The sequence below is a fragment of the Chenopodium album genome, chromosome 6 (genome assembly GCF_948465745.1).
Source record: "Chenopodium album chromosome 6, dcCheAlbu1.1, whole genome shotgun sequence".
NCBI lineage: Eukaryota > Viridiplantae > Streptophyta > Magnoliopsida > Caryophyllales > Amaranthaceae > Chenopodium > Chenopodium album.
In genome coordinates this window covers 59022486-59034691 of record NC_137839.1, presented here as the reverse complement: position 1 = coordinate 59034691, position 12206 = coordinate 59022486, and the positions used below count along the sequence as shown (strand labels likewise).

At 32.2% G+C, this 12206-nt stretch overlaps 1 protein-coding gene across 1 annotated transcript; it reads right to left on the bottom strand.

The window, feature by feature from the left end:
* Positions 1 to 298: 298 nt before the first annotated feature.
* LOC145634936 (cytochrome b561 domain-containing protein At4g18260-like) lies at positions 299 to 6162 on the bottom strand. The gene is made up of 4 exons (XM_081686263.1): positions 5833 to 6162; positions 5194 to 5361; positions 1236 to 1384; positions 299 to 827 (listed from the first exon to the last, which is right to left on the bottom strand). Exons 1-4 carry the CDS (start codon positions 5959 to 5961, stop codon positions 473 to 475), a joined length of 801 nt encoding a protein of 266 aa, XP_081542389.1. The 5' UTR covers positions 5962 to 6162; the 3' UTR covers positions 299 to 472.
* Positions 6163 to 12206: the final 6044 nt, after the last annotated feature.

Genomic DNA, 12206 nt, shown 5'->3' with positions numbered 1-12206 from the left:
AACACACCTTTCGTCTATTATTCGGTCAAAATTGAATATGGGATCTTAAATAATACGGAGTAAATATATAAGAAAAACTTCAAGTTTTTTTAAAATACAATAAAATTACCAAAAAAAAAAGCACAACAAAAAAAACAAAAAAACTCCCAAGTTTTTGGGCGGGAAAATATTTTATGAGGAGTTGACACATATAATCTTGGGATAATTTTGGTGATTATTTTAGTATAGAATATAGATAGATACTTGAAATTTAAATGTAAAACTGATAAATTGATTGAATTATAAAACTGAAATCATATTTACAAATACAACCATCACAATCTTTTGTCAAAAAAAAAAAAAAAAAAAACTTTTCATAGCATTGCAAATTTGCAACCATCCAAAACTGTAAATAAAAATAGCAACTTATAAAGAGAGAAAATCATAAAACAATTGTTAGTAAGAAAAAATATATATATAATTTTATGTCATTCTAGTTGAACAAATTTTTGAGTGCATTAACTTTTGAGCAGGGCTCCCTCCACAAATTTTTATTATCACTATCATCCCTTATAGAGCTCTCATGATCATCTGAAGGTCTTACTTGTCCTCCTTCTCTTAAAGAAACACTTTGTTTTTGCATGTAATCCCATTTGTCTTGGAAAAGATAGAAGAAAGCCATTGAAGAAATTTCAATTGTGAATAAAAATGTCCAAAGAGTCGCACTTCTTTTGGTTCGTTTCTTGTAAGCTTCTAAGCCTGTGTAAATGTTGAGAATTCCCACTATGCAAGTAATTGTGCCAAATATCCAATGAAAGAAGTACCACAAACTCCTTTTTTTGGTTCCTCTGCAAAAATAATAATATAATTAAGTGAAATTATAATTTGATTGGTATATGCGCATTTGTAATATTCAGCTATTAAAATTCTTTTTAATTAAAGAAAAAGAGAATGACCCTACGAGGGATTGTTATATACATCCGGCTGCACCGTACAACCATGAGTAATTTCTTCTCTTTTTAATGATTGTTTTCATTTAATCATCAAATAAAAAGAAAAAACTAACTTAGATTATTTTGCTGATTAACCAATTTACCAAGTCGATGAAGATGATTTTTATTGGTTAAAATTGAAATATGGTAATAAAAACTAAGTTTAAATGACATAAATTGTGAGCTATATATGCATGTAAAAGCACTTGAGGCGTATAATTTGAATAACATATATCGCTTATGCGCCCAATATTAGTCAATTACCTATGCGGTCTACAAAATCCAATCGCGGCTTGAACCCAAATAGCGATATAAAGTGCTAGACCAATTCTCTGATGGCTGTTATTGAAAGAATTCTCAAAGGTTTTGATCGACTTAATAGCTCCAGCAGTGGCAATGGACAATGAGAGTATCTGTTAAGAATAGGAAAAATACAAGTTAATCTGCCATATAAACGAAATTCTGTTAATCTGATGGTATTTTTGTAAATATATTGAAAAAGCAAGGTTATTTATTCAGTACTTTTGGTGAGCCGTCCTATTACTGTTTGCTTTTTGTTTTTACTGTTTGGTGAGGAAATTACACATCTACCCCTCAACTAGTACATGAAAAGACGCATATACCCCTCCACTGGTACTTGAAAAGACAATTATACCCCCAGATAAACAAATATGGGGAATTGACTAGGTATCCCTCTTAAGAATATAAGCATATAAGTACATAATTTAGATAAAAGGAGAATTTTATGTAATCCAAATTAATACTTCCTTCGTTTTTATTTAGTTGACGCGTTTGATTTAGGCACATATATTAAGGAGAGGAGAGAAAGTGGGGTATCTTGTAAATGCAAGGTAAAAAAATTACCCCAAAAGGAAACGTGTCAACAAAAAAAAAAACTTCCTAAAAAGGAATATGTGTCAACTAAAAAAGAAACGAAGGTAGTATATAATGTCCAATGGAAAATGCTATGGGTATTTGTTATTAGTATATTTATGTTTGCCAATATATAACTTTGACTATTTAGTATCGAAAGTATATATCATTAATAATGGTTTATGTTCAAACTTTATATGTGGCCGACCACATGGTGTGACTGGGATTATTTGGTAAGAAATTACTCGATTGATCAGCTGTTACTCATTTGGTCAAGAATTACTTGGTCTGTATTTGACACACCAAAAAAGCAATGAAAAGATTAAAGATGTTTATTTATTTTTTTTTTTTTTTTGGGAAGATTAAAGGTGATTACTTGATTGTGTAAATATAATGTTAAGTTTAAATTGACCATTAAATAAACAGAAAAAAAATGAAAGATAATTGTGAATTGGATTCTATGAATTGCATTCACTAAAACGTATCCATTAAGTAACAATCCATGATTCCATGCTCGATTATTGAGAGTATCAATTAACAATTAACATATGCAAGTCTTAAAATGATATTGTCATCGTTTTGCCTTTATAGCTAAGTATTGATGATTAATGTTAAACACTATATAGTATGATTAATTGCATTACTTTGTATAAACCATTACAATTTACAATGTTAAACTATACAACGTACATCACAAAATCATATACTCCATATTGTTTAGAGTTTATGCTATCATTTGAACTCTATATATGTTGGACCAGGTACTAGACATATTCATTTATACATCGCAGTAGAAAAAAAAGCTATAATTTCTGTAGGGGTTATATGGAGACAAAAGACAACAAGAATACTAATAACTGTTGAGGTTTTGTTAGTTAATTCTCACTTCCAACCTCTGTATCATAATAATGATGTTTACATTCTACGAGTACTATTTTATGCTTGCTAATGTAATATTTTACAATGCACCTGTAATATCTATAATTATGTATTTGTGTAAAAATTACATAAAAGCTGATATTTTAAAAATACATATTATGATAAATCTAATACTACGCAATTAAAGATCTCACATCACTTTGACCTATAAATTATCTTACATATAAGGTACTATATCCAACAAACGAAAAATCTAGTATGATAGTAATACGAGTTTCTTCAAACAAAATGTGTCAAATCCTTTTTGGCTTAGTATTAATTTTTGTTTAGTCTGAAGTAATGACAAGTACTAGTATTCACCTTCCCTTAAAAAAAATTAAAAAAAAAAAAATAAAATAAAATAATAATAATAATAATAATAATAATAATAATAATAATAATAACAATAACAATAACAATAACAATAATAATAATAAGTACTAGTATTTACCAAGTAAAATGCCACAATTATTTCAAAATTGAAAGAGTAGTCTAAGGCTCGTTTACTTCACCTTATTTTTGCTGAATTAAAATTATTTTGACTTAACTGAAATTATTTTTACTGAATTGAAATTATTTTTATTAATTTTCTGTTATATTTCTTCTTTAAAGTTATTGATTTTTACTGAACTGCAATTATTTTAACTAAATTGAACTAATTTTTAACTAAACTGAACTAATTTTTTTTTTTACTAAACTAAAATAAAATTTTCTAATTATTTTTTTTAAGGTGAAGTCAAAAAGGTCTGAATGTCCAATATACTTTCTAAGTGAATGCAACAAAGTCTAAATGTCTAAGTGACAATCTAGTCCAAAATTTTTTTACTACTTTAAAGCTAATATATAGAGATGTCAATAATCAACTTCCAGAGACAAATTAATACTCCCTCTGTCCTCAATTGTTTGCCCCAAATCATAAATCCACTTTATTAAGACTTTGGGCAAAATATAGTGCACATGGATTGACACAAATATCAATGAGGAGAGAGATAGAGAGAGTGCAAGTGGGAAAACATGCCAAAAGTAGTATGGGGCAATCTTTGGGGGACACCTAAAAAAGAAAAGTGGAGCAAACAATTAGAGACAGAGGGAGTATACCATTAGAAGACGATTCTATCTTTTTAGAATAATTACGAGAATAATCACTACGATTTGACATTGATTAGATTGGTGATTTATTTAGTTACTTGGGTTAACTGATTACCTAAGCTAGCTACTAATCACACCATAAGGTTAATTATATGATCGAGTACTTCATATCTAAAGTTGCATAATTGTGGAGGTTGGTGTATGTAATGATGATTTTCACATTACATAAAGTTTCTTTTTTATATAACCGTTCAAAAAAAAAAAAAAAAAAAAATTTCTTTTATATAATACTCCCCCCGTCCCAAAAAGAACGACCCATTTGGCCAAAACTTTGTCTCAAAAAGAATGACTCATTTGCATTAAAACACCACCAATTTGCAACAATATTTGTGCAAAATTAGCTTCCCCATATAAAAATTTTATTTTCCATGTTATTTTATTACTTTCTCTCTCTATTTTTTTACAAACCCCATGTAAATTTATCTTTCCAATATACTTTTACTTCTTTTTACTTAACTTTGTTAATACCCGCGTAATCAACCTAAATGGGTCGTTCTTTTTGGGACGGAGGGAGTAACCCGTAACTAACAACACATAGTGATAGCAAAAGAAAAGCTACTATATATGTCGGAAGTACTCTATTTTATAAGCTTTACGGATCCCTACATCCATGTTCAATTCACTCCTTTTAATCTTCACAATTTATATGCACTTTCATCGGTTGATTTACTACGTTTAGAATTAGTGAACATTTTATACCTATCATGAATATATCTAGTATAAAGAAATATTTTGAAATTAAAGCATATATCAAGACGAATCTTAAAAAGTCTCATATAACTAATACAGAGTAACTTATAAATCACAAAAGATAGTTAACTAAGTGTGTATAAAAAGTGTAGATTTTCACACATTGATTACAAAAGAACGAATTGAAAAATATAAATCATAACAAAAGAGCATATTATAACTATAGTAGAATTTTTGTACCACATCATTAGTACAGCCTTATCATAGTGTTCAATACATACAAAAATGAAGCTAGGAGCCTAAGAGTGTATTTATGAAATTGTGAAAGAAAAAAAAAATGACTTTTTAGCAAATTTTGATTGGTTGAGAACTGATTCGTTTAAGTTGTTTATGATAGAGTATAAAACATATTCTTAGGCCTCAACCATCAGCTTAATCTTTTGGTTGAGTTGGTCATCTAACATGGTATCGAAACCAACGTGACATAAAGGTCACGGGTTCGAATCTATCAATTTAACCACGTTAAATAATTTACAACGATTGCACTATATAACGAAAAAATTATAATTGAGAAGGAAATTATATTACATACCTGTACAGTGAGATGGAAGTAAAAATAAAGTTTGAGTCTTGTTCCACTTTCTTCTCTATTGGACAGTCTGATAATTAATATCCCAAGAGGCATAAGAAATCCTAAGGATGCCCATAAAAGAAGTCCATGAAGTGTTACTTCAAATGTCATCTTGGGGCTTAGTAATTGCTGCAAATTTATTAAACATATTGTTGATATAAATTAAATAATTAAGCACTTATTAAATCATAAGCAAGATAGAGGAAGACGTTTAAACATAAAATGAGGAGGGAGGTAGTATAAAATTAAAATGCACTAAAACATTATAAATAAAGGTTTATAAAAATCCTTAATTTGTCAATACAAATTTGAGGTCAATAAATGATAGGATAAACAAATAAATAAATAAATCACCAAGATGGATTTATACAAAAATACTAGCTTAATGATAGAACTGTGGTTTTTCATACATACATATCGTAGTATATTATTTTCATTATTTTGAAATAGTTTGAATGAAGTAAAATAAGTTGGATGAATTTGCTTATTAATGACACTTTTTTTTTTTATTAATGAATAAAATTGAATATTAGGTTTAATAAAACCCTTAAAACATATTAGTGGACTAATAAGAAAAAGGTTAACTAAAAAAAAACTTACATTATGACTATTATCTTCCAAGTGACTGGAAACGGGCATTGCTTCTTTCAGGGATGAACAACAAGCCAATGGAAGATGAATGAGCACGATGAGCGCGAAAGAAGTGAGATTACTCTTCCATGAATCCATTGTTGAAGATTATACTTACTCTTTGCTTGTCTAGGAATATGGTTTACATGCAATACTTTATTTAAAACCTTTGAGGAAAATAAATTATAAGGGAGCTTTTATAAAGAGGTTTTTTCTCTTGTTTAGCTATCTTTGTATTGTAGAGATAATATAAGGTAAGAGCCCTATTTAATACATTATCCTCATTTTCAATCTTTCACACACACCCAAAAATTAAAAATTAAATATAATATAGATAAAAAGAGAGTAAAGTTCAAATCTTTCATCATTTGGCTTGAAAATAACTTAGGTCCATTGAATAATGGCAATGGAAGACTTTATTGAGATGATTGAGGGGCAAAAGATATGGTTATTAGTTAAAAGAATGATATAAATAATTCCTTTTGTCTTTAAGAAAATCTTTGGGTAGATGCTATGTGTAAAAACCAATGGCTTTCTTTTACTACAAAAAGCTTAGATTATTTGTTTGTCAAATTGTGTGATTTTTATTCAACTTTCCCAATGAATCCCAAGTGACCAAAAAATTACAAAATTGAAGTGGTGGGGAAAGAGGGGGTAGGGTTGGAGGATTACTATCCATGATGTGGGTCTAATATTTTACAAACCTTTTTGAATTTATTAGTGTAGAGTATAAAGATTTTGGATTGGTTCGTTGAGAGCTCTACTATTGTATTGTGATATGTGTTGGTATAAGGGTTGATCAATAAAATTTTGGCCTTTTGGATAACCAATTATGCTAAAGTATTAGTAATTGATGGCTTTGGAACCGGAATTAAATCTATTGAATTTAATATTGGGTGATAAAATTGATCAATTTGGGCTCTTAATTTTTTGGACTCGAAATCCGTTGGGTATTCAAATACTTAACAAATATTATATATGTTTTTTTTTAAAAAAAAACTATATTGGATTTTAATTACTTAGTAAAAACACAACACTCAAATGAAGAGTGACATGTGATACCTTGGCTTGTCTTTTTAATTTATGATATACTAGTACCACGTACCATTACTAGGAATAAGTAACTAGATTGCTAAGGATAAAAGTAACTGTCTAAGAAATTTCTATCATAAACCAGCATTATTTGTGACGGAAAAAGGGATATCATTAAGCTTCATCCCCATAGCTTGTCATGACGCAAGTAGTGTTTGTTTTCCAATGTTTTTGAATTTTTCCAAGTAAAAGCTATTCCAAGTAAAAGCTATAAGATTCTAATTTCATCATATTACAATTGTTTGATCGAATTGAAAATCGATGAAAAAGTGAAAAACCCTAAACCCTTTTGAATATCGATCCTCTCTCATGAATGACATTCTATAAAAGATATGAAATTCTTGAAAAGAAAGTCTCTAGCAAATATTTCTATTTTGGGTTAAAAAAAAAAAAGAGTCTCTAGCAACGAGAGGAAATTTTTTTATTTCTTTTAAGGGTGAAAATGCCCTCACAAAAAGAGAAATTAAGGGTTTGTTCACATTTACTGAATTGAGTTGAGCTGAACTAAAATGAACTGAACTGATTAGAGTTGAACTGAATTGAACAAAACTAATTGGAGCTGAACTAAATTGAACTAAAGTGAGCTAAAATGAGTATTTTATGATGAAAGAAGGAAATTAGGAGCTAAACTGAACTAAACTGATTGGAGCTGAACTGAACTAAACTAAACTGATTGGAGCTGAACTGAACTGAAATTAAGCTGAAGTGAACATACCCTAAGAATCATTTAAACTATAAAACAAAAAATTAAAGAAAAAAACACAAAATTATAAAGATTAAAGAGTTTTTTGTCATTGCTTGACAAGTGCTCGTTAAAGGTTTGAGTCGAGTTGAGTAGCTTATGATCTGCTCATAAAAGTTTTAATTTGGTGCTTCTTAAATTACATGCAATTTTTTCTTACTTTTTATTTATTTAATTTTTTTTAATTTTTTGAAGAATTATTACATGCTTTATATAATTAAGTTTTCACTTTTATTTATTTATTATTTGAAATTTACTCTTTTATTTTTATATAATATTAATTAACACTTATTAAGCATTGAAAATTTTAAATTATGGTAACTTCAATTTGTTTTTAAATTATATATTAATTATAAAAAAATTTATTATTGAGTTGCTCATCACGAGTTCATCGAGTCGAGTCAGAGCTTGTTCAACTTGTGTTCGTTAACGTCTTGAGTCGATCTAACTCGAGTCGGGTTTTAGACGAATTAAGTTCAAGTTGCTCGTAAACTGTTCAACTTGATTAGCACGCACCCCCAGGAAAAATAATGAGCCCCTCTTATATCTAGTTTATTTCACTGATTATAGAAGCTAGCTAGGATTTGAGAGATGAAAAGATTGAGAAGAAGGGAGGCGGCTATTTAATGAAGTTTTGGAATGGGCTATCGTAAAACAACTCAGTCACGACATTGATTTGTTAATAATCACATTTTTAAGTTAATTAAATAAGCACAATTAAGTTAAAACGACAAGAAGTTAATCAATATGTTGAATGTGACACATTTGGATATTTGTGGCAAGAACTCTATCAAATATTTTATGATTCTCTTTTATTCTCCTCAACAATCAAAATGGTCCAAAACATATTTTAAACTCATAATTATTATTAGAACTTTTAACACAAAGAAAGATACGTAGTCTCATATTTTTGACTTCATCACTTTATGTGAATTTGTAATGGATGCTGAAGTGGATACATTGTATTATTATGAGGTTTTGATAGATTAGATGTGACCTGATGTTTATTTTACACATTAATAAAAAGTGCTTGCTTAACTTTAATTGACATCTAATTCTAATTATTCTAAGTTTTTTTTTTTTTTTTTTTTTGAAGGTGCTAAGTTGTTTGTATGATGTTACAACGGAATACATAAACTAAGCTAAGACATTTATTTTGCTACACTTTATTTCTTTAGGGCGGCTAACGCATGTGTCGGAGTTAGCCAATATTTAAGGAGCTCTTTTAATTTGACCTTATATCATAATTACTTAAATTATTAGTAGCAATAACGAGGGAAAGTATGTAATCAAATACTCTGTATTTTGAAAAGCATAAACGTCCGCACCCTATTTATGTGTTAAAAAAAAAAGACAGTTAATATTAATGAATAAATAAATAAGGGTTCATTTTGCATTGTTGTGGTTTTCTGTTTTTTGGTTTGTTGTTTTTTTAAAAATATATGATCGATATATGTCCCATAATGAATCAAAAATTATATAAGCTTATTAAAATCATGATAATTTTGAAAACCGACAACAAAAAAGTAAAAATACCTTTTCTTGTTTCCTGCTTTTGGTTTTTAATTTTAAAAAAAATTAGGAAACTGAAACCAAAAATGATACCAAACAAGCCCTAAATAAACATTTTAACATGTATAATTATCCAAACACTATTATAAAAGTTATCTCAAACTTTTTAAGATACACTAAGCCATGGGCTTCATGGCCAATCACCGCACCCTAATTAGTAGCTTAAGAAATGCTATTACGCAATAATCTTATTACCAAGCAAGATTTGATTTAGTGGTTGGAAATTTGTGTCATAATAAAAACTCCTAATTTCCAAGAAAAGCCCCAAAGTTTCTCACTCTAGAAATAGAGTTTCTCACTCTAGAAATAGAGTTCCTCCAAAAAAGTGACTTTTGGTGGTGGCAGCCACCCAATTAGTCTCATTCCTTTTTGTTTTACCTAGCTTAAGCTCATCCTTTCAAATTAGCGGTGAGTAGTACCTATGGCTCCTCCTTTCTAGCTAGGATTCTCTCTGGCTGCCACGTGGCTTGCTGTATTGGTGCCCCCTTTAAAGACCAATAGCTTTTAGATATGCAATCATTTACTAACTAACAGTGTCTTAATTCTTATTCTCTGTTCTAAGCTCCGTTAACCCTCAACCCTCCTTTTTTATTCTATTGTCCTCTAACAGCGTTATGAAGTTAACAGAATCTGTCTTTGTTGCCATTTCGTCTTACGGAGCAAGATTTGAGTTACGGTAGCTGCTTTTGGTGTATCCAACGCTAATCTGCATGGAATGGACACCTCCTCCAAGACAAAATTAAAACGCCTCCTTGACAAGGTGGCTGCTATAAATGAAACCACTCCGTTCTCTACCTCATCACTATTCTTCTTCTCTCTAATCTACTTCCCTTACTCTGTTATTTTTGTTTTTTCTCCTCCTTCTTCCTAATCATGAGTAACCAAAATCTTAATAGGCATAATATAAATAGAGCTGCTCCCTTGGCCGAGATTGAATCGTATAGGGTGCAAGGGAGCAGGGCCTTCTGGCAGAATTGTGTCTACGGGTATCTTATGGATTACCGTAGCCTTAGTGTTAACTCAATCAGCAGCTTCATAAACACCAGATGGAGAAAGAGAGGCCACATCGAGGTGTTTAAAATGAACCACCTCTATGTGTTCAAATGCACCAATGAGGACGACAAAAGGGAGATGCTTGACATGTCAAAGGCGTGCTTCGATGATGCTCTAATGGTCTTCTTCCCGTGGTGGCCTAATCAGGCGCCACAGACGGTAAGGTTTAGGCGTGCAAAATTTTGGATTCGTATCTGTGGACTGCCATGTGAGTACCTTAATTCACACATGGCAGAGACTATAGGTGAGATGCTAGGCTTGCCTTACGCTATTGACTTTGAGCCAAGCTTAGTTCCTAGGAACGATTACCTACGAATAAATGTGATGATCAATCTAGGGGAGCCCCTAATTCCGGGTTTCTTCCTGAAATTGGATGATGATGCAATCATCTGGATCCAATTTAGGTATGAGCAACTGTTCAAGTATTGCACTCGTTGTGGTAGAATAGGCCACAAATACACTAGATGCACAAGACATGAAGACCTCATCAAAATTGACATCGATCACAAGATGATGGAGTACTTAAACAGGGGAATCCCAACCATGGAGAATGAGGAGGGGTTCTCCATGTTTAGCCTAGATTTGAGGGCTACGCCATCATCGGAACGCACCATCACCACCAAGGTACGTCTAATCGACGAGCCGGACATACCCCCTTCTCTAACCTTCAGAGCTTCCGACATCTTGGTGGACTTTGACCTGGGTATTCAGAATGGAGGAAGAACGGTGCTCCCAGGGCAACAATTTAATAGAATGCGAGCTCCATTTAGGGGTCCGGTGGTGGGAAATTCAGGGGGCCCAACTCAGGTTTCTCCTCAAAACGCAACTACTGCAATGGAGGTGGAAGACGGTGGTGTGGCTCCGGGGGAAGTACTGAGTAATCAATCGATCACTGGCGAGGCTGCTGCTCTAGTGGGCGACCCTAGACCGAACACCGCGACTGAAGATCCCTATCAAGTGGCGGCGGCGGCGGCTGTGACGGACCAGGGAGCGGAACCACTAGCCCCGACAACCAATTCAGATCTGGATGTACCTCATTACGGCCCGGAAATCGAGAGAATACGCTTTGATGTTCTCATGAGTTCGGCGATACATTCAAGAGTGGAATTGAATGACGAGATTGCTGCCAGACGCCTAGATAATTCGAGCTACAATCAGAGGTTTTTTGTGGAATTCGATGATCAGAATAATCCACGCGCGGTGGAAATTAAGGAACCAGATTCACCGGAGTACGACCCGATGGATTTTCAGGGAGATGAGGAGAATGACGCTTTCCCCAATGGTCAAATCCCAGAAGACCCCCTTAATCCATGGGAAAAAAAAATCCAGATCGAGGTGGATGAAGACAACCAACTCGAGGAAAACAACATCGAACAAGCAGATGCGCTGAATCAACCTCAACCTGGGATTGAACGACTTGAGGTGGTGATTACTGGGAATAGGGATATGGAGACGCAAGCACCTTCTGAGACTATGTCAGATAGTGCCCTGTTCTTTACAAAATGGGGTGAAAAGGATAGAAGAGGAAGAAGGGTGAAAAACAAGCGCTTCAAGAAGAGGAAGGAAAAGAGGCGATTTAGATCTGAGCACTGCCCCCTTAAAAGAAAAGCTATTTCGGACCTTGATCTTGTCTCTATCGATTTTATAGACGAGATAGAAGATGACGCTGACTCTCTACTCACAAGGAAGAAGAAGAAAGGGAAAGACACTGCTAGTGGATCGCATGATGGCCCGTCCACTTCAAAATCTGGAGCCGGCCCAGGTCCATCTTTTGCTTTTGATGCCTGTCTTTCCATTGTTTATGCAGGTATTGGGCTTGCGGTGGTTGACCCAAATCAACCGCCTCTCGATCAGTGATTGGACTTTTATGGAATTGTCGGGGTAT